This window comes from Lissotriton helveticus, chromosome 1_1 (assembly GCF_964261635.1).
Source record: "Lissotriton helveticus chromosome 1_1, aLisHel1.1, whole genome shotgun sequence".
Taxonomy (NCBI): domain Eukaryota; kingdom Metazoa; phylum Chordata; class Amphibia; order Caudata; family Salamandridae; genus Lissotriton; species Lissotriton helveticus.
The window spans coordinates 570,264,863-570,292,412 of record NC_136057.1 but is presented as its reverse complement, the minus strand read 5'-3'; the positions used below and the strand labels follow the sequence as shown (position 1 = coordinate 570,292,412).

At 43.3% G+C, this 27,550-nt stretch overlaps 1 protein-coding gene across 3 annotated transcripts in view; it reads right to left on the bottom strand.

Annotated features, from left to right (window-relative positions):
* Positions 1-484: 484 nt before the first annotated feature.
* LOC144813848 (solute carrier organic anion transporter family member 1A2-like) overlaps positions 485-27,550 on the bottom strand; it is a 1,137,838-nt gene continuing 1,110,772 nt past the window's right edge. For 2 of the 3 annotated variants that reach the window (XM_078674057.1, XM_078674058.1), the window contains exon 15: positions 485-879. In XM_078674057.1, coding sequence (XP_078530183.1) covers positions 666-879 — 214 coding nt within the window. In that variant the 3' untranslated portion in view covers positions 485-665. The remainder of the gene's footprint in view (positions 880-27,550) is intronic. The other variant, XM_078674059.1, reaches the window with a different exon arrangement.

Here is a 27,550-nt window from a genome sequence, read left to right as displayed (position 1 = left end):
CACCATTGATCTAGATCATTTCCTTCTATCTATAACAGTCAAAGGCAAGTTATTTAAATTCTGGTTCTCTTCTAAAATGTAATTATATTTCAACCCTTTAGAATATATACAAATGTTCCAATATATATTGTGTCAATTATAGACACAATATAAAGGACAATAGTCTCAATCTGCAATAATGCTGTTTCCACTACATTGTTCTATCAATGTATTGTAAGGTAAATAATTGCTGTTTATAACTCTATTCACACTTACCTTTAGAGGTAGATATGAATGGAATTTAGAAGGCTAAATATATACATACCTAACAATATAGTGGTAAAAGGTGTTTTGAATGTGATATTATTGACATGCGATACATTACAATTTATATTCTGACCTACCAACATTATATTGATTACAAAGGTGTGTTTGCAACATCTAATTTATAGGTGCAATGGTAAATTATTGAAGCATGTAATTTAAAATATTGTATACATACAGAAAAATGTGACTTTTTTATTTAATTACTTTCTTTTTTAATCTGATTTTCCATTAAGGGTCAAAATATGATTTTTCTTCTCACAAAAACAATTTACACACATGAGAATATTACAAAATCAGCAAATGAATCATCCAGGAGTCCATTAGATAAGAATGAGCAATTGTTTTACTTTTTAATTGTTCTAATGAAGTGTGCTTGTTTGTTCTTCAGGTAAAGTTTTGATCTCCTGCATCTCATCCATATTCATTGCATCTTTGGACAATATTTCTTCCTCTTTATTTGTTTTAGCTTTGTCCCTCTCCTGACAGTGGTGTTTGTTTAAGATAAACAGGATGAACACACATGGTATGTAGGAAGCTCCACGTAGCAGTGCTGTCAATCCGAGGTAGAGAAGTCTAAAAAAAGAAAATATTAGATCTGGGTAAACATGCATTTCATATTTATTTAACATGTACTGCATAATTCTGCACCCCATCCCTATTGCTTATAAGATCAGCAAGTTCCATTTATTGATGCCATTTGACATAAACAGTGCACCAAAAACATTTTAGTGATTAAGTACACATCTGTAGCTGTGAGGGTTACATCAACGCTACTGTTTGAGAAATTACATAAGACACACCAAACCTGATTTAGAGGTAGGCAGTAATGTAAAATCAGCCAATTCACTGTGGATTTACCACTGACAAATTGCGAATTTTACATTAGCACAAGTTCCTTTATCAAGCTTACAGTGTAGCACTTGTCAGAATTCTATTTGCAGATATTCTTTGAAATGACATTTTGTCTTTTCTTTGTTTAATTTGTAGACATCACCTACAGTGGCAGAGTCAGTTTTTTTCCCAGAGGAGGCGAAGTACACCACAGTGGGTGTTATGGTATGTGACAGCTTTTGAACATAATAGGGCAGACAGGGTGGACGTGAACACTGCTATGTGATAAAACAAGTGTGTTTTTACACTATTAATGTTGGCTGAGTATTGAACTGAGCAAGGGAACAGAAAGAACAAGCAGTCATTTTAGCAGGGCTTTTGGATTATTCTCCTGACCTCAGAAACTTTGGAAAAATGGTCCGAAATGGGGCATTTTACAGCATATTTTTTAACTAAATTAGTTAAATAGCAATAGAATCTGAAGGGGCACTCATAAAATAATCTAATTATTTCATGGTGTGCCAACTAGGCCTCATTGTATCTAGGGATATTGTGGGGTTACCCTCGCCAAGAAAATCTAGAAAAGTTTAGCTAAGAAAAATTATAGGTATTTGTTAGAAATTAACATCTTTTGTGTGGTATAACGCAAGATTTTTTCAGTAATTGTTTTTGTTGGCCTTAGAACTGCTAGCCAAAGGTAAAGTGCATCTACTACTTCTAAACCTAACGAAATTGGTATTTATTGGCAACTTTGACTTAGCAACTTGGCAACTCGTTTGGCTTAGAGCACTGAGCGCTTGATCACGGCGCTTTGTTTTTAGATAATCGCTGTTCTTTCCTTTTTACTGCATGATTACTATGCTGTCTGATTTATTTTGCCAATTTTAAAACTATAGTCTGCATTGTGATTTTGACGCTGTTTCAGTGCGCATTCACCTCGCGTCTACTCACCTGACTAGCTCCCTCCTGCCAGCGCTCCGGTCCACCACGGGTTTTCCCGTTTTTTGTGGAGGGCGCCGGCATAGATTTGGTGTCCCTGACCGGATTGGACACGCCGAAGTTGCGCCAAAGTTAAGCCCATCTGCGCCCGTCCGCGCTGAGGATGAGCCAGGGGCCAGGCGGGCTGTTCCTCACTTCAATCTTCCGGTAGGGAGTTCTCTTTATTCCTTACATACTCTGCTCTCTCCAAGACCACTGTTCAAATCCTGTCAGTACTTACTGTCTCCTGATGAGATACCTTTCGCCCACTGCTGTAGTAACGTTTCTGGGCATATTAGAGATTTGCATCCTAAAAAGCGGAGGATGGCCATTGAAGCTCGAAAGAAAACTACTTTGGTAATAGAAAAAGGCTTCCTTATTAATACCAGATCCCTGTCCAAAAATAATATTGCATTTAATGATTTTGTCTCCCTTAGGAAACCCTCTTGGGTTTTTATTACTGAAACTTGGGCCTCTGATTCCTCAGGTCCCGACCTGGTCGCTGCCATTCCTTCGGGGTATGTCCTGACCAGGATGGATAGGACTGGGCGAAGAGGCGATGGTTTAGAATTCTGCATAGGTCTTCTCCCATATGCCGCTTTGATTTCCTTTCCACTGCCTCCGATTCTTTTGAGGCCTTATACTTTTCTATTAACTCCACCTCTACAGTTTCTTTTTCGGGCATATTTTTATGCTATAGGCCTCCGGGTCCTAGAACCTCTTTCACCCAGGATCTGATGAATCTACTTGAACCCTTTCTTGATAGGCCCCACTTCACTCTCTTAGGTGATTTCAATTTTCATCTAGAGAATGCCAGTTCTAGAGACACCTCTTGTTTGGTGAATACTCTGGCTGCATGTGGCCTGTCCCAGCTCGTGGGTAGTTCCACTCACGTAACAGGCCATACACTTGACGGTATTTTTTCTAATGATACCAGAGTAAAGACTGGAATTCCGATCCCTTTGGCCTGGTCAGACCATCAGGCAGTGCCCTTTGAATTGAATATCCCTTGCACCTCCACGTCTCTTTCAGACACCAAGAAGTGGGAACTCAGACGTAACTTCAAGCAGATTAGTAATGAAACCTTGGCCCCTTTTTTGAATGAATCTAGACCTTTCCTTAAGAAAGACATTAACCTTGCAGCCACGGACTAATCTAACTCCATCTCCACATTATTGCGCCCGAAAGAGCCCCTCCATGCCTTGGTTTTCGGATCATCTCAGACGGTTGAGGCAGGGCTGTAGAAAACAGGAAATGTATTGGCACGCCCATCCAGACCCCTCCGGAAAGACACAACATAAATCTCTTTTAAAAGCATACAAATGAGCTATTATGGAGTAAAAAAAAATCCTATTATGCCAACTTGGCGGCTTCTCTAAAATCATCCAGAGATCTTTTTAAGATCATTAACTTCCTTTCTGTCCCTAAGATCATAGACCCTATAGTTGAGTCCCAGGAACTCTGCGAGAACATTTAATCTTTTTTTTTATACTAAAATCGCTTATATTTACAAATCTCTCGAACTTCTTAATGCAGAATTGGATCTCAGCGCCCCCTTGCCCTCCACGCATGAAATTGTTCCCTTGGTTGGGAAGATTGTGCCCACTCTTCTTGACTTTCCTTTGCTCACCTTAGAGGGGATAAATCGACTCCTTGATAACACCAAGTCAGGCTCTCCTCTGGACCCGTGTCCGTTAAAAATTTGGAAGCCCTGTAGGGAGGTGGCTGTCCCTCCCCTCCTTGAGGTAATGAATCAGGCAATCGTTGAGGGAATCTTTCCGCTTCCATGGAAAATGGCAGTTGTTAAACCGCTTTCGAGAAGGCATCTCTGGACCCTGGAGTCCTGAAAAACTTCCGTCCAATTTCCCTGCTGCCGCCCCCTGCTAAGATCTTGGAGGCTCATCTCAACAGCCACCTCACCACCTTTTTGGCTGAATTTAACCTTCTGGATAGCTCACAACATGGCTTTCGAAGTGCTCACAGCACGGAATCCACCCTCACTGTCGTGATTAACAACATCCGCTCAAGGGTCGACAAGGGCCATACCACTCTTCTGGTCCTTCTCGACCTCATGGCGCCCTTCAACACCCTGTCTCCCTCGGTCTTGGTTTCCAGGCTGGAGGAGAAAGGGGTTTGTGGGTCGGCACTTAGTCTCCTGAGATCCTTTTTTCACCAAAGGGAACAAAGAGATAAGCTGGGTGAGTTCCTGTCCTCTCCTAAGGCTGTGCACTGTGGGGTCCCTCATGGGTCTTCTTTAAGTCCCCTATGTGACCCCCCTTGCCAGGGTTGTGAGATCCTTTGGGTTTGAGGTGTTGTCTTATGCTGATGACACCCAAATTATGGTCTCCCTCACCCAGTCAGTGGCCGACTCTGCTTCTAAGTTCAGATCTTGTATGGAAGCTGTTTCACAGTGGATGATCCGGAACTTTTTAAAGCTTAATGGTGAAAAAACGGAAGTTCTGATTTTCGGGGGCCATCAGGACATTTGGTCCAGTGACTGGTGGCCGGCCTCCCTTGGGGACTGTCCTGTTCCCTCCCATTTGGCCAGAAATCTGGGGGTCCTGATAGATACCTCGCTCTCCTTTGACCTCCAAGTCAGTAGGACGGTTTCCACCTGCTGTGGTATCATCAGGATCCTCAGAAAGATTTCTGCCTACCTCTCTCCAGCTGCCCGAAGGCAAGCTACAGTGGCTCTTGTCTCTCCGAGACTGGATTACTGTAATGCCTTGTACGGGGGTATGAATAAGAGCTCTGTCCACCGTCTTCAGATGGTACAGAATGCCGCAGCTAGGATTGTCCTGGGTCTTCCTCGACTTTCCTCAATATCATCAGCCTGGAAAAATCTCCACTGGCTCCCGGTCCAGTATAGGATATCTTTTAAACTTCTCTGCCTTGCTCACGGGGCCTTTTATGGCTCGGGAGCTGAAGGTATCAGGTCCCTTCTTCAACCCTACTGTCCCAGTAGAGTTCTCCGCTCCTCCTCTAAAAGTCTTTTTTCCGTTCCGAGATTTGCAAAAGCAAGATGGGGAGGGAGAGCCTTTTCCAATCTGGCGCCCAAGCTCTGGAATTCCCTCCCCCCAGAGCTGACTGGTCAATCCTCTCCAGGGGTTTTTCGTAAACAATTAAAAACCTGGCTATTCTTGGAGGCATACCCTTAGATCCTGTATTTCGGTGCTTTAAGACTAGATGTCTGTTTGTCTGTCCATCTTGTTATGGTTGGCGCCTTGATGCCCTTGGGCTAAGTTGCGCCCTATAAATCCCCTATTCATTCATTCATTAATTCACCATGAAGTCCATAGTATATGGAACCATGTGTACCCAAGGCCTGTAAGTTAAATTTCACCAACAGGCATTAGCACCTAGTTGTGCCACTGACTGCAGTGACACAACAAATCTGACCATAGGCCCATCATTGTAGCCTGGCAGTGTAGTCTAAAACTGCCAATTTGGCCTGTCAAAATCAATCCTTTTTACAAGACTAAACCTTCCTTTTAAATGTTACTAGGTCAACCCTAATACGGGCCTAACTGTTCAAAAGGCAGGGTGCATAGTATTTAAAAGTACAAGAACAAAAGGATAGGGTTTCACAAGTCCTTACATGAAAATGCCTAAAAAGCAACTTTCATTGTAGCAATGCTGGCTGCTTTCATAGGAAAACACTGGATGATATTATTACACCCTCAAATGCTTGATTTGTGTTGGTAGCAACTAGCAAAATATTTCAAGGACTCCTTTTTTTAGCTAAACAAAATCCAACTTAAAGGTAAAGTCAAATTTGTCTACCTATTGAGCAAATCTCACTTTTAGAAAGTTGCCACTTTGCTGTCTAAAGCATCTAAAGGCCTTTCCATATGTATTCTAACTATTACCTGGCAGACAATAGCTCTCCTGTGGTGAGGTATAAACTCCTTACAAGAAAGGGACAACAAATCCTTGGGTGTGGGGCAGTGTCCTGTTTCTCTGACAGGCTGACCATCTAGACTGTGCCCAGGAACTTAATTAACTTCAAAAGGGCTTTCCCCATCACAGGGAGATGTAGCTAACACCTGCCTGCCCCATTCTTTGTCTACCTAACTAGTCTGGCACCAGCCCCAGTGTGAGAGGGGGTGCTCTAGAAACAGGTTTGAGTGACCATAGAGGATGATGTTGTTTTCTCAGGCCAAACATCTAGATTGGCCACCAGAGCTCTGTACAGGGAAAGAAAGGTTCTATAACATTAAGTTTGAGCATAGTTGGGTACTATGGTATTGTCCACAGCAACACCCACCGGAATTACTGCAACAGTGGGTAGGATCACCCCTGGGAACTTTCACCCCATTGGTTAGAGAATAACCCGGAGTTTCCCCCATCCACAGGTTAGCACCAGTCATATATGTGGCATTGCCAGTACTTTCCTCAGAACACTCCGGAATCTGAGAAGATTCAGAAGAAGGACTGCCCAGCCAACTGAGGACAGACCCTGAAGAAACACTGGACCTGCTTGCCTTGTACCTAGGACTCCAGAAGTTACTCCAAGGATCAGTTGGCAGACCTCTTGCTTGAGCTTCTAGAGGACTTTTCCTGCTTCCCAGTTGATCGGACACATCTGGACGTGATCGGGCTCCCTCTGCACTGCAGGGCTCTGTGGGGTTGAGTCCTGGCCCCCAAATACTGTCCCCAAGGTTCAGGACCATTGGTTGTTGTCAGACTATACTCCTCCATGCCAATAGGAAAGCTTTGCTGGACTCCATGCCTAGCCTTGATGCTGATAACCTTTGTCAATAGCCTCACTGGATTCAACACCGTGTAGCATTGGATCAATCTCTCCCTGGACTCAATACTGAGCAGCATTCAATTGATGGCATCATTTGACCCAACGTCAAGCAGCCCCCAATCATTGTGCAGTTCTCCCACAGTAGTTCTCCATCATCATCAAGCCCTTCCTCAGATCCTGTCGGCTGTTGAGCCACGCTCAATACTTTCTACCTCAATATACGCTTCTTAGTGAGAAGGTAATTTCGTGACCAGGAAAACCTGGTCTTTGCATTCGACCTGTGCGCCATTGCAGTCGGCCCTAACCGAACCCTTAAGGGGGACCTGTTGCCCATTGCTGGCACTCAGTGCTTGTTGATGTCAATTTTAAAGACAAACTTTAAAAATTTATATCTCTGGTTCTACAAATTGGAATTTGTTGTTTGGGTGTCATTTTATTTATGAAAGCATGGTCTATTTTTCTAAATTTGTTTAGATTTTTGTTTGCGCTGTAATTTTACTTTCTCACTGTTTGAGTATTGTATACATAGGGGCTTATTTTCAAGCGCCTCGTGTCACATTTCTGCCATTGGAGCATCATTTTTGTGATGCTCCAGAGGCCTACAGTGCAGGCCCATATCTACGAGGCTATGGTAAGTCCTCCTTCATGTATTTTCATGGCCTTGTAGATATGGTGTGAGGCAGCTCAAGCCGCTGCGTCAAAACTGTGTGCCTCCCGAAGGCAGGGGCAGCAATTGTTTTTATAAAGGAAGGTGTCCCTTCCTACACAAAAAGAATGGGATTTCATCCCAGTCACACTTGAGCCATGGAGCTAGGGTGTCTGTATTGGCACAAGGCTGCTTATATGGTGACATTGCAAAAGAAAGGACAGGGATGCATCGTATTGCTGTGAACACAACGCATCCCTTCACTTTCCCTTATGGGTCGGTACGGCATAGCAAGCTAGCTTGAAGTGCAGCTTTGTGTCATTGAGTTGTAAATTAGCCCCATAGTTCATGCACTGCCTCTAAGTTAAGACTTTCCCCTCTGTGACATAGCTACCAAGTGATTGAGTTCAGGTTAATTTGGTAATTTTAAGCATTCACCCTGACAAGAAATGTGATTACTACTTAAGGTAGGTCCTATCTCCTGAACTGATAACACCATTTCTTGAACACTGTTAAAAAAATTAAACTGGAATTTCATTTTTTAACTGAATATGGATGTTTCTTTCTCTTCTACATTCTACTTCTTTTCATTTTCTTCTCTTCCCTTTCAAAGCAGAATCTTTGTGAACTAGAATCCACTAAGAAGGGGGTATAGGGAAAAATAAAAAATGTATGAGTACTCAAAGTCTAACATTGTAGCCAGCAGAAGTAGGTGACTCTTAAAGTCTCAAACAGTCTGCCTCAGCTTAATGAGAAAAGCATTTGAGAGTCTGACTTCCACTTCTCAGAAAACTCTATTCCTCAGTATCGGGCCCATCTTTAAGGGCAGAGGGGAACAATGGTCAGCCTGACAAACACTCTTAATGTTCAGGTCAGGCAGCAAGGCTCTGTACGACCACTGAATAGACTGATACCTGGCTGCCTGACAGGAGCGGCCTGTGCAGGTAAGAACAGTGGGGTAGAGTAGGAGTAAATTAAATATTTAATATTCCCTTGTTGTCGTTTGTCGTGTCCCCCCCCCACCCTGCCCTCCATCCCACCACACTTACCTGCATGGGCCTCTCCTGGTGCCTGAACTGAACTTTGCTGGGCTGAAGATTTCACAGCATTGTGAGTGTCACCCCATCAACCCAGCAGATCAATTGAAGGGCCTTCCACTCATGATGAGCGGGCACATTACAGATAGACTCGGACTTGAGTGCTTTCGTTTTAAGCCCACAAGTACCCAAGTCTGACTGGCCATCAGTGATTCCTCATCACAGAGTTGGGTGGAGTGGAGTCAGCAGTCTCACTGACCCATCCCACTCTGTGACTGCTGCCTCCTGCCATTGGCTGACCCATAACAAAAACAGTCAATGAGAAAAGGTGGCTGTCCCAATCTTCAAGAAACCACAGACGCTTCTCTTCCGCCACTGAGATCACTGCAATGGACTGGTACTTATTTTTTAAAGTTTGGTGTGTGCATGTGTATGTATAAATGTATGTGTATTTGAGCATGCATGATGTGAATGGATGTGTACCTGTTTATGCGCTTGTGCAAGTGCTTGTGAATGGAGACTGTATGTGTGTGCACTTGTGAATGGATGCGGCTGAGTGAGTGTGTATGTAGGTGGGTGAGTGCGAGTATGTGTGGGCCACCCATTCCCCTGCTAACCTTTATTTAGCTTTTTGGTTCTTGGAATTCGACATTTGAAGGAGAATTCCAAATGAGAGTGCAATAGGTCCATTATTGCATATCAGGAAGGTAATATGCAGCACTGTAAACCATTCAGTGTTCAGAAGATTGCGGTTTGAAGTTACTAGTTGGTTAAAGAAACGTCAGTGAAGCTTCACCATGGCTCTTGACATTTGGTCATACATGCTGAAATCAATCACCATACCGGCTAGAAATCTGGACATTGGTATTTGTAAGATTAATTTCATCGGGAGGCCACACTATATACCGTACCATTATACATAGTAACCATAATCAAGGTGAGCATGAATATTAGCATATGCTTTCTGCATTTCCTCTGGGAGGGGGGATTCCAAATACGGAAGAACCCTCTTATGAAGTTTGAGTCAGAAGCAACAATTCTTTACAACAGTATAGACTGGGTTTTTAATTACAAGGTTGTTAGCAATCAGTGTTGTCCAATATTTAAGTACATATTTCAAAGGACAGGGGTCAACCAGGGTGATTAGAGATTTCTTTCCAGAGAGGTGAGACAAGGAAGATGAGAAAGACCGAAGTCTTTTTGGAATGAGACATCAGCCAATAGTCTCCCAAACACACCATGAAATATCATTCAAATATTAGATTAAAACATCCCTACACTATTTCAGGAAAGAGTTATATAGACTCAGCACTCCAAGAAACATCTTGTCATGGTGTCAATCCCCAGTAACAATACTCCATTGAAGAGAATCATCATTTTGCCCTTCCAGGAACACCTCCCCCAATAGACCCTCTTCTTGACCTGCATGCCTTAAAATGTAACTACATGCTTACAGAGTCCTCTAAAAGTGATCCATTTTTTTTACTGCTGCTCCCTTCTCACTTTTAGCCCATTCTCAAATCTTGCATGATGCCTCACCCCTTTAACCTTATCAAAACACAACGTGTAGCCTCACTGGCCTCAGCCTTCCTCCTCCTCTTCTCTGAGTCACCTCGTCTTCTCTAGTAAAAAAGTGTTCAGTTTGTGCCTTTCTTTCTAAATGGTAATATAACTCGAATAAAACTAACCATTAAAACCAGCATAAAATAACATTCAGGAAGCTGATTACTCCCACCCCATGTATTCCGTGGCCAAAAGTGAATTACGTACAGCACTTGAATATGATAGCATTTGAGTTTCACTAACTTATTTTAATTCATTGCTACTAATGGATAGTGTAAAATTGCTCAGCCTTTCCATTAGTCCAGCATGAGCCTATCACTATAGAGCCACCTACTTACCACTTGCCCTGTTATGTCCTTATGCTTGATTATACTTGTGAGAAAGTGGTTTATTAGTTGAGATGGATTGTAGTCCATTACAAGTAACAAAGACACTATCTTGCTTGGTTTAATTAAAGTTGTCAGTTATGTAAACCTGAGGTCAATCCCTTGTAGCTCTAGTAGCTATGACATAAAGCTGGCAGGCTTAACTTAGAGAAAATGTGTAAAATATTGAGAAGTACAAAAACAGATAAAAAGTCAAAAATACAATGAATAAAAATTCCATGAATTAACAAAATGGCACAAAAAACAAAAAAGCAATAAGGGCCACTGAAGGTATGAATGCTTTCAGTTTTAAATACAAATAGTGCAGAAAATGCAGGGCACCAAAAGTAGTCAATACTTGTTGAAGACTGTGACCTCTGAATAGTTTGAGGCCGATCCAATCGGTCCTGGGTACTGTTTTTGTCCAGTATTGACCCAGTTGGAGGTTTTATTATGAGACGTAGGCGTGATTACGATCTTGGAGAATGGGATACTCATCACTCCTAAAGGATAACCCATCCCCCATATTATAAGTTCCATAGGATATAATGGAATTGAAATTTGGCAGATGGGATGTCCATCATGTTTCTGTCTGAGTACCCCTAACCACCAAGATCGTAATCAGACCCTTATTCTTTTTTGTATAAGTCACAATCCTTTAACAGGGCAAGGCAGCATGCTATATCGGTGGAAGTCCCTATTAAGTCAGAGTAGCATTGGGTGAGGTACTTCTGAGGCTTCTGGCTTTGTTGGAGAAAAGGTCACGGTTGGAAAAATTTAAACATTTGTACCAAGGAAATCCTCTCCCTGGTTGGTTACTTGTGGCGCCCTTACCCATTCAACATTTTTACCTTTGGACTTAGAGACTGATTTGTATATTGGCTGAGAGGGTAATCTTTAGCTAAGGATGCAGAGTTCCCTCCATGCCAATATAGTGGTCTTACCCCCTTTGTTTACATGTGGACGGATCTTATGGTTAAACACAGTGGATAGTACTCTGTCTCTGCCATGATTAGTCCCACTCCCACGGCACTGGGGCCATTGGAGAAATGGCTACATTTCTGTCCACCTGCCCAATTCAGATTAGCGGTCATTTAGTCATTATTTATTGTTCCTTAGTGCCAGGTAAAATGTGGAGTTGAGGAGCGGGAAAAACATTATAATGCTCCCCCTGCCATTGGAGAAGGCTCCTGTGGTGAGCAGAGCATTACTTTTTTTCTCTCTAAAAAGAAAATACCGTTTCTGGATTTTATTTTGAAAAGAAGAAAAGAATATAGTTTGCTACAAGGCTGCATCCTTATGACGCATCTCCGTAGAAAAAAGTGAAATGCATAATGTTGATGTGATTCCTGCCAAAGCCTTGAAGAATGACCTTCAGCTAGGCAGTCATTTTTAGATCTGGCAGGAGGAGTAGTCTCAGCCTGAAAGACATAAAGTCCTCCGGTAGGCCAAGGGAGTATACTCCGTCCACCAGAAAATAAATCAGTCTTTTTGTTGAAGCTTGAAATCATTCAGCGGGGCAAGACTGCAACTGTATCCAACATTGTGTTCCATGAGGCCAGGTACCATCTCACCAAGGGTCCACTACAGTGGATTTGCTGCTGTGGAGAAATCTAGTGCGGGAGAAACCTGATTTGGTGCCTTGGTCGGATAGACTGGGGTGGTTTGTCCCAGTCCTCTGAAGGTACAGAAGTCCAAAACATTTTCTATGTCCAAAATTTCCAGAAATGGTAGAAGAAGACACAGTCAGTGGCCCAAGGACCTCAGGAACAGTACTTAAGGGTTACAATTCACTACAGCAGAGGCGGAGCCTTAGAGCACACTTTATTGTCTTGGTGCAAGGTGATTAAGTCCAGTCCTTTAGGGCGCCTGTCAAGTGACAGATAGCAGATCCAGTCCACTTCAGGTCTTTTACTGGTGCAGAAAAATACATATTTATATATGGTGCTGGGTAGTGGGTGGGCGTGACTCCTTCCCACTACCTAAAAAATGGAATAAAAAGATCAGTAGTGATCCAGCACCACACAGAGTGAGACACTGATACTTTAAACCCTCCGAAAGAAAATAATGCAGTAGGGTCTTACAATAAAAAATGCTATGAAAAAATGTTAAATTACATTATTCAACATAGTTAAAAATAGAAATAAATATAATTTAATGTTAAAAATATAAAAATAAAACATATGTATTATTTAAATATACATTTTGTAAGAACTTATTTAATAAAAAAAGTATTGTACCATTATATTTTATTACAATATTGGTAAAATAACTTTTAATTATATCTATACATTACTCTTAATAAATAATAATGGATAATACAAATATATAAATACAGCCAGATTCATGAAGCTAAATTGCGATCGCAATAGCTGCGAAAAAGCAATTGCGATCGCAATTTCCAGAAATGGAATTCAAGACAGTTGAAATCCAGAAATAGCGAAATCGCAAAACATTTTTTGCGATATCGCAATAAAATTCGCAGAATCCTTGAAGAAGCCCATTAGTGATTCTGTAATAGCGAGAAAGCACGGTTTTTGCTATTGAAACTGCGATATCGCAAATAAATCGCAATCGCTATTCATGAAAAATCGCACTTTGCGAAAAACCCAAAATTCGCATTTTGTGACGCGCAATTTAAGGAGAACCCAAACCAGGTGGTAACCAGTAAGGAAAAAATATATTTATTTGAAAAAAACGTTTCCTAATTAGCAACAGGTGCAGGCCTGACCAAACATACTTAAGGACATGCAGCTGGAGCCTGAGGACTCTCACAATGCCGGGACTCTACATGGTGGTCAGGCGGCGAAGGCTACAGCGAGCAGCACGGAACAGACGCCGCATCCAGGAGCGGATATTCCGTCAGTGGGTCACCCTACTGGGCCAAACCAGGGAGCAAATCTAAGCCAAGAACCGGCTGAATGGGCCAATGATCCTGAAGCTGATCCGGGACCTAGACCCCCTCCTGCAGCACCCAACAAGGAGGACAAATGCCGTTCCCACCCATGTGCAGGTATTGTGCAGCCTGCACCTACTGGCCTCCGGAAGCTTCCAGGGGATAGTCGCTGTTGCAGGGGGAATATCCCAGCCCACCATGTCCCGCTGCCTAAGGAGTTTCCTGGAGGCCATGCTGACCTGCCTACACCACTACATCTCATTCCCAACCAGCCAACAGGACTTGAATGACACCAAGCTGCAATTTTACAATGTAGCACAATTCCCCCATGTAATAGGATGCATTGACTGTACCCACATCCACATCTGCCCACCAGCACAAACGGAATACATGTATCGCAACCGCAAGTCCTACCACTCCCTCAATATCCAGATGGTGTGCAATGCAGACAATCATCACGGACATAGTGGCACAGTACCCGGGGAGCACACATGACTCCTTCATATTCCGGCACAGTGGCATTCACACACGACTGGCCAGGGGAGACTTTGGTGAAGGACACCTACTGGGTAAGTACACATGCCCCACAATATAAGTATGCGATAATGATGCTGCGCAGCACAGGCACTCACCCTCTGCTCCTATCATTCAGGTGACAGCGGCTACGCCCTCCGTGAGTACCTCCTCACACCATACCTCAACCCTGCAACACCACAGCAACGGCGTTACAATGCAGCACACATACGCACAAGAAATTGCATTGAGAGGACATTTGGCCTTTTGAAGAGCAGATTCCGCATACTGCACAAGACTGGGGGGGGCCTCAAATACGACCCAGAGTTCTGCTGCAGCATCGTGGCCGTGTGTGCTATCCTCCACAACATTGCTACCAAGCGCAGGATACCTGTAGACATCTCTGGTAGTGAGTCGGAAGGGGACAATCAACCACCTGCACATGTGCGCCACGCACGCGGAGAGAATCCTGCTGAAGGACAGAGGCGCCGCAACCAAATCAGCATGAACTATTTCTAGTGCACCCACTCCCCACACCCATTACTCAACTCATGCATGACAACATTAATAATGACATGAGTCAGATTAAGTTAATCAGAATTTTTTTATATGTTACTGCACAATAAAATGGTCATTCTGTTAACTTCAACAAGACTGACATATTACGTCATATGTCTGTATGTCTGTAGGGCATGCTAGTGGCGTCAACATGTACCCTCATGTGAATGTTCAACAGTTCAGTGGCGTCTCCGGGTAGTTTCCCCTGACCTCCTCTCAACGTCCTCCTCCTGAGTCTGCCGTGAGGCAGCAGAGGGCCTGCTGCTGTGGCGGGGTGCTACAACCGGTGGAAGGGACTGGCTGCTGTGGCTTGATGTAGCCTCGCTGGTGTCGTCTGCCCCCCCCCCCCCCGCCTGGCCATGGCCGGTAGCCTGCATGCCCGGCATGGCTGTTGAAATATGCTCCAGGGCTGTCGCAACGTCCTGGCAGCACTGGGCCATTTGGACCTGCATGGCCAGGGAGCGTCGCGAGAGCTGGGAGGTGGCGTTGCCCATAACATAGTTTGAGCACGTGTACGCCGACAGGTGGGTCATTAGTTGTCGGTGCCTGCGCCGACTAAGATCGCGCTGTCTGGACATGGCCTGTGTGTTGGCCTCAAGAGCTGCAGTCATCCTATCCACATTACGTGTGGTCTTGTCAAGTTGTAGATGGATGGCGGCTAGGTGACGGGCCTGAGTTTAGTGCACATGTAACATCCTGCGCTCGATGGAGAGCCCACCTGCACGCACGTTTCTGACCCTGCCAGCGCTGGAGGTGTTGGTGCGCTGCTCTCTCGCCAGTCCACTAGTCTGGCTCCTCACAGCCGCAGGGCGGCGGGTTGGTTGGCGACCTGCTGCTGGTGTTGCAGGCCCCACTGATGGTTGAGTGCGGCACGGTTGTACAGCAGCGCCTGTTGGCACAGGGGTGGTAGGGGCCACAGGGGCAGGTGGTGGGATGACCGCTGGCGCAGCAGCTTGCTCTGATGGTCTGGGCTGTGGGGTATGTTGTGTGTCTCCCTCCGTGTCCTCCAAGTTGTCATCAATCACCAGGGCCTCGCTGTCCGTGCTGGGGACATCAGCGCCACCTGTGATTTAAGGTGGACGTTGATTAGTGACATGTTCCGTACACGGTTAGGCTTGCTACATGTACGCAGACTACCATTCCCTGACTCGCTGCAGGATTGACTCACACTGGGCATGTCAGGCTTAATGGTACCGGATGGTAATTGTGGTCAGACTACATGTCCCACAATGCAATAGCGCTATAGTGGTGTGCTTTGGCAGCATGATTGGGGTTTGCTATGGGATGCACTGGAGTCATGGACATTGTTAGGGGACGGGGGTCGCTGTCGCATGGCACTTACCTGTTGTGTCTTTGGTGGGTCGGGAGGAGTCCAGATGGGTCACACCCACGCAGGCCTGTGGATTGATGGTCTCCTCCACGCGGTCCTCCAGTGGTGTGTTCTGTGGGACAGTGGGCTCCCCTCCACCTGTCGCCACATGCTCCCCCAGCCTCTCCGCAATCTTTTCCTTTGCCCGCCCTCTTAGGTCGTACCAGCGCTTCTTCAGCTCGTCCACCGAGCGCTGGGTCACCCCTACTGCGTTTACTTTGGCGCGGATGCACAGCCATATGCGCCTTTTGTCGGCCTCAGGCACCCTTCGGGAGTCACTGCCAAATAGCCTGTTGTGGTCCTTTGCTACTCCTTCTATGAGGTATTCGAGCTCCTGCTCAGAAAACTTAATTTTCCGCTTTCTCCCACTGGTGGAAGCTCCTGCTGCATCCTGTGACATGCTTGCCACTGTGGTGTCTCCTGCTGTACTCATGTGGAAAACACTGGAGGGGAGCTCTGACACTGCTGCCTGTACTTCAGCCTCTCACTGCAGAATGAGGGTGTAACCTGCCTACTTCCTGGTTGTGATGTCATCACTGTGCTCAGGATGCTACTTCCCGTTTTTGCGATCTCGCAGTTAGCGAGATCGCAATTTGCGATTTCGGTAATTGCGAGATCGCAATTTCAACACGGGAATCGGCGGATTCTGCGATTATTTACCGTTTTTTTGGGACTCACAATCGCCGATTGCAGCCGCTTGCGAATCGCATTTTTTTCTCGCTAAAATTCATGAATGCCGTTCTGCGATTTCTAAATTGCGATTCGCTTTTAATCGCAATTTAGAAATAGCAGATTGAGGCATTGATGAATCTACCCGATAATTCCTTATTTAGGTGCAAATGTATTTTTTAATTTACACTTTAGAGAAAGAATTATTTGAATGTAATTTAATATATTCAAATGAATTAAAGTTTTTTTTTCTCCAAAATATTCTTAGTAATGTTTTCCAAGTGTAACACACTTTCTTTTTTTACATTTACCTAAACTTTGCCATCTAGAGATCGTTTCCCCAACTGCAGAGTCTCCTTTTGGTCAAGTATAAGAAATAGTAAAAAAGTATATTTAACTCCCCAAAAATTGTACGTTCTTGTTGGTAAAATATGAATATAATTAATTATATTTACTTTAAATGTAGAAGAAAATAGTAACATGCTACATTCCTATTGCACTACCAGTGGTTGGCATTGTGTGCTGCTGAAATGACTCCAGCTCTGAAATGGAGTACTAGTCTTTAGGTGCCTTTCTGGCTGCAGTAACTTTAGAAGTCCAGTTTGTTTATAGCAATGGACTTACTCTTTGTAGGTGCATACATGTACTTCCCTAGACCCCTCCCATATGGTAATAAGCGTGCCCTTTTTTCCAGAGTTTCTCCTTGAGCAATCCTGTATTTTCTACTAAGTAGTACACTTACATGTGTGGGAATCAACCCATAGAAAAGGTAGGCAAGGTGGAGAATTTCAGATTTAGGTTTGCGAATAGCATTTTGTAGTACTTGAGTAATACGAAATTCAGTTAATGAGTATGCCCCATAGCCTCTAATCTGCAAGTAGCAGCAGTTATTAGCAGTGAAACTCCTTCTAGATGATGATATACTACAAATGCAGCACAAAGAGGACAACTAACTCAAGTCAAATGAAGAGCTGAAAAGACGTTTTTGTTGGCAAGATGAAATTTGGGCTTGCTAATCAAGAGAAGCGCACTATATAATCTTATGATTAATCCTGCTATTAAATATAGGCAGGACTTTTAAAGGGAAGGGAATGGGAAAGCAACTTGGTGCTCATCAGAAGAGGAAGAAGGCTTAAAGTTCTACTGAGAAATAAATCAGAAAAAATAGCAGCAGCTTTCCCAAAATTGACAAGTAAACAATGAACGTGGAAAATGTATCAGCCAGGCTACTTTTTAAATGCTGCTCATGCAAAAAAACTCATTACATTAGGAGGAAACCATCTGTTTCAACAATGGACATTATAAACATGATGTGTCAATCCTCAAGTGATGGTTATGGGAGTCTTATTTAAAGATGAAATTCAAGTCATAGAGAAGAGCAATACCCAAGATTTTACCTACGTAAACTCCTGGGTATCAAAGGAAGCACAGAAGATCAAAGTGCTAACAGTTCGGCCAACAAAACTGGAGAGAAATGCAAGCCTTAAAGACGAAGTATGTGTAGCAAGTAGAGCAAATCTGACTTTTCTGCCTGGTCACCCATGATTCTATACCTTTTTTTAAACTCTGTGTTTGGCTGATATAAGGACAGTGTGCATTGTGACACTGCTATTCAGTGACACTCTGTATATGTGTGCGCTCTGGTCCTAAAATGGTATTTTACACAATTGGTTTGCTAAACTTTCCTATACGGTCCTGGTAGATAGTATTTAAATTTCACCAGTGGCATAGAAGGTAAATGTCATATGTTGGATGCAGTATGTATTTACACCATGCAACCAGGGCACAGAAATATATGTCTGCCACGAGCTACACTGTGCTCTGACTGGGATGTAGTTTGAAAGCATTGCATTTTCCATGTATGAAACCTTATTTTTATATATTAATTAGCCACCCCCTAAAGTGTGTATTGTAGGCCATAACAGTGACTGAAGGCCTAAAAGCTATTTTCATGGTGGACACTTGGGGTATATTTTCTATGGATAGACATATGTGAGATTGCATTTTTTATTTATCATCTCTGTATGGAAAAATGCTAGAAAAATTCATCAAATATATTTTCGACTTAGTTTATATATTATGATTCAATAGTGACATCAAATGTCTGATTACTTTAATTGAAAAGTTGCTTTATAAAAATATACTTTGTGTTGAGTTGGAACTGACTAAACCAGATCTGCTACTCATCACACCTCCAGAAGCCAAAACACCTTTCTGGCTTGTATTAACAACCCTGCCTGACGGAGGACAATAATCTGGCCTCTAGACCCAGGAAGGCAGGTAAGTGGTCAACAACTGTGTACTTAGAAATGGTTAACTATCTTTGTGGACATAGGAACAGTACAAAGGAAAGCCTTTAAAATACCTCCTTTGGTGATGCCAAATGGGGCTGATGCAATTCATTTTCTGAGCTCCATTTGACCCTTTGCAACCCTTCTAACTATATCTGTTGTGGGCCAATGAAACTCTGACTTTGGGTTGAGAGGTGTTGCTGACTGAAGTAAGTACTGCTATCTAATAATGTACCAGGCTGATAGAATTTAACACGCTGTCTCATTACCATACAGTAACTCATTATGAAGGTAGCAAAGTAGATGCGGCAATGATAAGCAATAATTAAATGCAAATCAGCAGGATTTATCATTCAATATCTGCTTTAAATATATTTTGCACATGTATATAATGGTCTCCTTACATTAGTTCCTACCTTTTTTAAAAATGCAACCGTTTTACTATCAAATACAACATTTTCATTTTGGGTAAATATACATATGTATCCCAAATAAAAGTGTGCCTTTAAATGCCATATTGTTGGTTCTAGTGCCTGTAAGTAAATGGTTATTAAATGGGGAGAAAGTGAATCCGACCCAAGTAATAAGTCACAAACTTCTGTTATATCAAATGCACAGTTTTGGTCATTTAAACCTTTGCTCAACCCTTCGTAGCTCTGGCACAGAGTAGACAAGCCTAACTGAGGAAAATGTGCAAAGTATTATCCAACTGCCAAAAAGTCACAACACAACATAATGAGAGTGAGAACCATTTTGGATTCTGTGGAGTGCCCGCGTCTGAATATGAGGATTGTGTTGGAGAGTACCAGAGGGTCCTGTCATAGAAGAAGGGTTTAGTCATCTTATACTAAGGACTTCTGAGAATGTTTTACAGCAAGGCAAAGAAGTGGTGCTGCAAAAGGAGACAGCCATAAGGCGGGAAAGTAATCAGGATTCAGTGGGGAAAATACTCAAATCACAGGCGGAGTGGAAGGTCACAGCCACCTGGTCAGACAAACACTGGACCCGAGAAGACTACACCCAACAAAGAAGGCCCTGCTGAAAAACAGATAAGTCCTGACTTCTGATTGTCACCCAGAGACTTGAGCAGCGCTCCCAGGGCTTGGTAGCTGAACACCTGTTTGCCATCTCCAAGGACACAAAAAGCAGGAGGAACCCTAACTTTAACGAGACCAAGCTAACCACAGCAGACTGGACACTGCAGAAGTACTGGCTGGAGAGAGATCTGATGACTAAAAGCCTACCAGAGGAACTAATGGCTTCAGGAATGAGCATAGAGATCTTTGCCATTTTTTGACCTCCAGAGAAACTGGTTTGAGGCATGTCCAGGAAGGTTGCACGCATCTCTGACAAGAAAACTAAGTTCATTCCACATCTTGAAAGCCTTAAAATGTATTCAGCTGGCCCTCCATTGAAGATTTCCATTCTCGCTTAGCACTTCCTGACTACATCTTCTATCCTTGACTAATTTATTTATAAAGTTTTATATAGCGCATCTAGACCCAAGAGAGTAACAGAGCGCTTTACATTTAGGATTGTTGCGTTAAAAGTTACATCAGTTACAAGAGCATAGTAAGGTACAGTACACAAAAACAATGTTGCAAGAATTCGTAGGAGGGAGGGGAGGAAGGAGTCATAGCTGGAAGACAAGGAGGAACTGTGCCCAATGTCCGGCTGGGTAGGTGACGGTCAAGGAGGAAACCAGGGCCAATCTCCTCAATAGCTGTCTAGCAGCTCCACCGGGCATCAGCCATGTTGCTCAGGTCTCAGCGTTCAGGAAAACCAGTTTTGAGTTTATTTGATTTGAGAAGTGTATATAGCACTGTCTAGACCCATAGGTACCAGAGAGCTTAACCAGAGGATTGTTGCATTACACGGTACATCAGAAACGTTTTACATATCGCTGGCTAGACCCGAAGGTATTAGAGCGCTTTACCAGGGGAACATTGTGTTACAGGTTACATCAGTTAAAATAGCATAGTAAGGTAAAGTAAACAAACAACAAGGTTGAGAAAATTCGTAGGATAGCAAGGGAGGAAGGAGCCATAGCAGGGCGACGAGGAAGAACTATGCCCAATGTCCAGCTGGGTAGGTGACGGTTAAGGGGGAATCCAGGGCCAATCTCCTCCTTAGCTGTCTAGCAGCTCCACCGGGCATCAGCCATGTTGCTCAGGTCTCAGCAATCAGGAAAATAACGTTTTGAATAGATACATATGCTACAGTAGCATAATCAAGTAGTGGAAGAGCATAGATAGCTGGCCAAAGGTGTTGTCTGATGAACAGAGCGCTGCATGAGCTTGCATGGTGGTAAGAAGTGATGAGTGGGGTGAATTGAGGTGGTGAGACCAGAAATTATTGTAGCCATGGTGTTTGTCGATAGTGGGCAGCGGTTTGAAGTAAGGTGATGAGGGGGTAGCATTAGGTCACTGGTTGCATGTGATTGAAGTATTTAGCCTAAGGTGTGTGGAGATATTTAGTTTGTGGGAGAGGGACTAATGACAGAGGTAACATCTTAGATGGGAGCAAGGTGGGATATCCATCTGAGTGACAACGTTACATCAATCCATAGAAAGCCCAGCTTTACCCAACTTAGAGCTTTGGTTGCCAGAACCAATGGCTTTAACAGCAGTTCATCAAGGCACATTTCCAACTTTAAAGAACCACCATTGGTCTCAGCCTTGAACCATGACCCACGGAAGGATTTTGGCTGCCATTTCAGAGACTGGGGGCCTCATTGATGGTTTGATAAATGAAATACTCTTCCACAAACATGTCCCGAGGACCCTGGCTGCCAAACTGACAGTCTGCCCACTTTCTTCAGACACAGGTGAACTGTCATGCTCTCATCGGTGGAGCTCTCTGGCTCCACCAGTGGAAACTAAACACAAACAGCCTGATGTGCCTGAGGTTGTCGATGTTAGTAAGTCCGACAATCCACCCTATTAAGTGAGAATGTCCTGATGCACTTTTTTCTCTTCAAGACCGCCAGGAAAAACTGGCTGTCCGGAACAGGAAAAAAGGAGACTGGAGGCAATCTTTCAAGGTGTCAGGGTCATTCCTGATTTGCTTTTCAAAAACAAATTCCCACTTTGGGAGTTTGTTTTGAAAAAACAAAAAGCTTGCTGAGTGATCGCATTAACCATGGTGGCCACTCTGCAGACATTCAGTTCAGTCAAAGGAGCCACCATGCTGTGGAAATCCACGCCTGTGAGGCAAAGCTCTCTAAACATGAGGGCAATGATCCTCTAGGGTGGGGGTAATTGTTACCTCTGACCTCAGAGTGGGTGACTGACCACCCGCCAGACCTCTAAATGATAACCCAAGTCCAAAGCTAAAAATGAGCAGTAATCTCCGGCTCCCTTTACCAGATTTCAATAATTGTGCCGTTTATGTTTTTCTCATATGTTTAATTTGTTTTGGGAATTCTATTGTCTCGTTTTCTTCACTGATTACGTTGATTCTGCTTAAACTTAACATGAATTTCTCTGGAGATTTCTGCTGCTTGTGCCATGGTTAACACAAGTTGAACAGAGATGCCTTATGATCTGTATTTTGGCCAAATAGGATTGTGTTGTTAAGCAGGTAAGGGTAAACCTCTCCGAAATTATTAACAACATTTCTGATAATATCTCCAACAGAGATAGAAGTCAAAGCAGCTGACAGCACAATTAGGGTTTAAAGGTGAAACCTCCTGTGCAGAAATCCACCATGAAATGGTGTGGAAGTCAAGAAGGCAAACATGGGGCTGGCCCCATTGAATTTATGGCTCAAATGCGCTGTAGCCACTTCCGAGAATTGAGCACATGGGACATTAACTGAGAGATCCAAAATTAACGCTGGCTCCTGTCTAACAAGGGGAATAAGAACAAGGATCCACGCGCCACTGTGACATCCATAAATGACGTTCAGCATTGTCAAATGCTATCAGTGGTTTCCAGGGCTAATTAGGAAAAAGACTTTGAAGCTTGTAAAACCTTTTCATGACCTAACAAATGCCATGAGGCATCTGACTCACTGTTCGACCGCTCGGACTGCCTATTGATGTAAAAACACAAAAGGTAAAAAAACGAAGGAAGGGCAAGACACACCTGCACAGTAATGTAACTTTTGAACGGTTGTGTACTACATAAAATGTGAAAAGAAAAAAACAAATTTAAACAAAAAAATGAGTCATCTGAATCACATAGGCAGCTAAAGATGCATGGATTATTTCAAGGCTGTGGGCACTTTTGTGTCCCTGCATGCCTGAAAATGATGAACCCACATTTATAATACAGTGCAATAGGATAGATTAGGATTAGTTTTGCATGCGTATTCTACGTGCCTGTTTATAGACTTGATATAGGACTTTAAATCTTCTGCCAGTGCCTGATAAAATGTATGTTCTTCTGTATTGTCATCTGAGGGTATGAAATGAAACTAAAGATAAAGAACCCAGGTGTACTTTAATGGGGTAAATAATGTTGGTGCCAGCCTGAAGGGCGGTTGCTGGGATAGTATTTGAAAAAAATATAAGTGTTGAGTCTGAGAACATGAAAAGCTCAACTTGATATTTTTTCCTCGAAGAATACAATTGTAGCAATGGATTTCTCCCTAAGAGGTGACATTGGTAGCCAGCTGCCTGATTTGATATGCTTCATGGAGACTCATTTGACATATAAAAGCAGACAACTCTTACAGATACTTAGTAAGAAATTATGTTGGCTCGCAAATCAAAGCTCATAAGGGGAGCGCCTATAATCTTCTTCAATAACTCATCAAGATAACAAGTGTAGCCAAAGACTCTACTGGGTGCCGGATTAATTGAGCTTTACATGCCACAGAACGCTTGCTCAGTATAATTTGTTTAAAAACTGTTTCATAATGTTCTGTATCTCCGGACAGCAACAATGCAGGAGTTGCTGGAGTTTTACACAGAAAGGGGTTACTAGTATTGCCCTATAATCCAGGACATTTAAATTTGCAATTGGTTAATGTTGAGTTATCTGTAATAATGCCGTGCTGAAGCAATCGTTTTTCATTATTCTACATGCTCTAAATGTGTATAAAAACTCCTGATTTTGTGTGAGAGCAGAAACGTTCTGAGTTCCTCCAGGTCTCTGTTCGATTTAGTATAGACGTTATCGTTTCCCCCAGAGATGCTTTGGTTTCATTTGCTATACTGAATATATGAATTTTTCCTATTCTCCCAAGACTATGTCAATTTCTCTAATACATTTGCTGTTCATATGGGAATAATTCTAATTTCTGATTATGTACTCTGTATTTATATCGTCATGGCATTTTACCTTTCATTCTGTGCTGCTCAATTTTTGAGATTTTGTAATGAAAAACTTTTCCCAGAACTAGGACTCAGTTATTGAGGGGTTTCAATAACTACTTACTCCTGCTAATTTGATCTTGGGTCTGATGTTGAGAAAGGTGGTGCATCTTATAAAAGTAGTTCTAGCGGGACCTCTAGAGGTCCCGCTAGAGGTAATTTAGGGGTGCCTTAACGTTTAGGGTTTGTGGTTATGCTTCCACACATCCTACAACATCACAAAATAACATGATGGGTGGAGTGTTGAAACTTTTCAAAAGATCTCTTGTCTGGTTCCAGCACTCCGTCCATCATCTTGTGTTTGCAATTTTGTCCCTAAGTGGCCAAGGGTATGCCAAGATGTGGATCACTTGCTCTATGTGCCACTGGATTCAAGCTAGCCTTGCTGATGAAGAGTTATACCCCAAACTGGTCCCAGGATACATGTTTCCGGTCCGGAGAAGACTTGGTCCAAAATGGGTTGGCATAGTGGGCAAATGAACGATGGATTAAACCCAGATCTTTTGACTGTGGATGATGGTCGAAAGTTTCAGCACTGCGTTCATCATCTTGTTGTGTTTGCTATGTTCTCCCTAAGTGGCCAAGTGTATGCCCAGATGTGGGTCCCTTGCTTGCTGTGACGGGAAACATCCTTTACAACGAAACTTTTACAACGCAGTGGGCTGGGGGGCGCTCTAGGCTAGGGAATAGATTTAATTTACTATCCAACACCTTCCCTAGTGTCCACGGGGACTGGAGTTGGAATAGTAAATGAAACTATTCACTATCCAGCACCCCAAAGCGCTATGCGTTGTAAAGGTTTGCGTTGTAAAAACTGCGTTGTAACAGCATGCGTGGTAAAAGCATGTGTTGTAATGTCATACATCCGCTGTGACAGATCTCTATACTGGGGTGAATGTATGACATTGTTCTGCATTCTGTCCATCAGTTGTTCTTTTTGAATTTATCACACTGAGTGGGATGGGTATGCCCAGATGTGGGTCCAATGCTCTCCATACCAGGACTCAAGCTATCTTGGCTGAAGAGGGGTCAAACCCCAAAACCAGTCCTAGGATGCTTGTTTTCAGTCCAGGGAGGACCTGGCCTGGCAGTTCGGGCTGGACTGTTCCCATTGGGTGCAGGGTCAAGGCTGATTTGCATATAGCTGTGTCCAAACTGGAATGGCATGGTGGGAAAAAAACGATGGATTTAGGCCTAGATCTCTGTACAGGGGTGAATGTATGACATTTTTCTGCATTCTGTCCATCAATTGTTCTTTTTGCATTTGTCACCCTAGTAGGACGCGTATGCCCAGACGTGGGTCCCGTGCTCTCCATGCCATTGGACTCAAGCTATCCTGGCTGAAGAAGGGTGAAACCTCGAAACGGGTCCTAGGATGCTTGTTTTCAGTCTAGGGAGGACCTGGCCTGGCAGTTCAGGCTGGACTGTTCCCATTGGGTGCAGGGTCAAGACTGATTTGCATATGGCTGGGTCCAAACTGGAATGGCATAGAGAGCATAAAAACAATGGATTCAGGCCGAGATCTCTGTACTAGGGTGAATGTATGACATTGTTCTGCATTCTGTCCATTAATTGTTCTTTTGGGATTCAAGGTGGCTTGGCTGAGGACGGGAAATACCCTGAAACAGGTGCCAGGATGCTTGTTTCCGGTCCAGGTAGGATTTGGCTCAGCAGTTCGAGCTGGACTGCTCCCATGGAGTTAGCAAAACATCAATGGATTGAATCCGGATCTCAGGACTGGGGGTGAGTGGTTAAAGTGTTTCAGCACTCCGTACATCATCTTGTTGTCTTTGCGATGTTCCACACATGCTACCCCATATGTCACATGAGGACTGAGGGAGTAAAGAACAGTGACATACAATCAGGTTAGAGTAATGAAGCTATTACATGGGTACATAAAGAAAAATGATCATAGTGAGAACTACACATGAGATAAAAGGGAGTGTCCATCATTTTACAGCTGAGACTTCTTCTGGCTTTCATCAAGCAAAAAAGTTTGCTTTGAACTACTAATTTAAAGTATCAGTTGACGGGGTATTCTTTTGTTTGCCATTTGACAATCTGTTGGAAGCAGATGATATGAATTGCAAGTGGTATGAAATTTTAGGTTTTGAGGGTTTGATTGGGAAAAGACTAAGGCATATTTTCAAAGAGCTCACGCAATGCAGAGCAGCACAGCAAGTGAAGTTGATGTGCTGTGCTGCACTGCGAGAAAAGGAGGAGGCAGAACTACTCCATATCTTTGCGTTGGCATCTTTATGACTGCCTAGCTCCACCCAGGCACCCTTGCACCATTGCACCGGTATTTCGTTTATTAATGAACTAAAAACATGTGTGAGAATTGGTGGAGTGAATAGGTTCACAGGTGACATGCTACTCTTGATGTGGTAGGACAAACACCATTACACAAAATGTAGGAGTAGACTATTACACCAAATTGAGGTGTAGAAAGGGAATGACTATTTATCCACTTTTATTTATAATATATACAAGAGTTTGCCTACATGAACATGCACCACCAGCCCATTTATGGTGCACAATTACCCCTAAAAGGGTAAGGACTAAGTGAGAGCTTTGTGTATATTATTATAGACCACCCACACATTTCACAAGTGCAGCATGGGTTTCTTTTCCAGTGCTATTCAAAATCACCAAAAGATTGATTTAATCTACATGTCACAGTTACATCTTCACACCATTAATGCATTGGGTCTCCTTGGGATCCCAATACATTGATTACAATGCAACTGTGCTATACTGCAGACACCTGTGTTTTGTCCATGTAAAACATTTATCTAAAAGCTACATAGGCGTTCAATGGTAACAGACCCTTCTCTTTCGTCTTTGTTTCTATGTATCAAAATCTTTGGATGGATACAATATTAATAGGCACTAATTACACCCCTAATGTTCTGGGAAAAAGGCAAGTAGGCCTGTTTGTGTTTGTTTGTATATGTGTAGTCTGAATGGATGACCAAGACAGTTAATGACATGACGCAATAACCTTAACATCAAAGAAGTAGGAACAATTGGTGAAATAACAATCTAGGTCCCAACTATAGCCTGGGACCCATAGAGGCTGTTAGAAGGAGCTGAAGCATGTTGACTAAAGAATAGGGTGCAAGGGTAATAATTCACCTTAAACACACCTGCTAGTGACGTAACCCTGGGCGTAGTTCGCGTAGTTGTGCTACGCGTAGTGCACTTCGCACTACGCAAGCTAAGTGTAGCTACACGAACTGCGTAGTGCACTGTGCAAAATGCGGTCCGCACTGATTGCACAGTGCTTTATGCTTGTCCGCACTGTGCAATCATTGCAAATCGCATCTTGCACAGTGCAAGCGGTCGTTTGCTACCGCTCGAGTAGATTTGTACTCGAACTGCAGCTTTCTCAACACGGACTGGTAGTTTCTCATCGCCAGCGGTCCCGAGCCTACGCAACCACTGGCAATGAG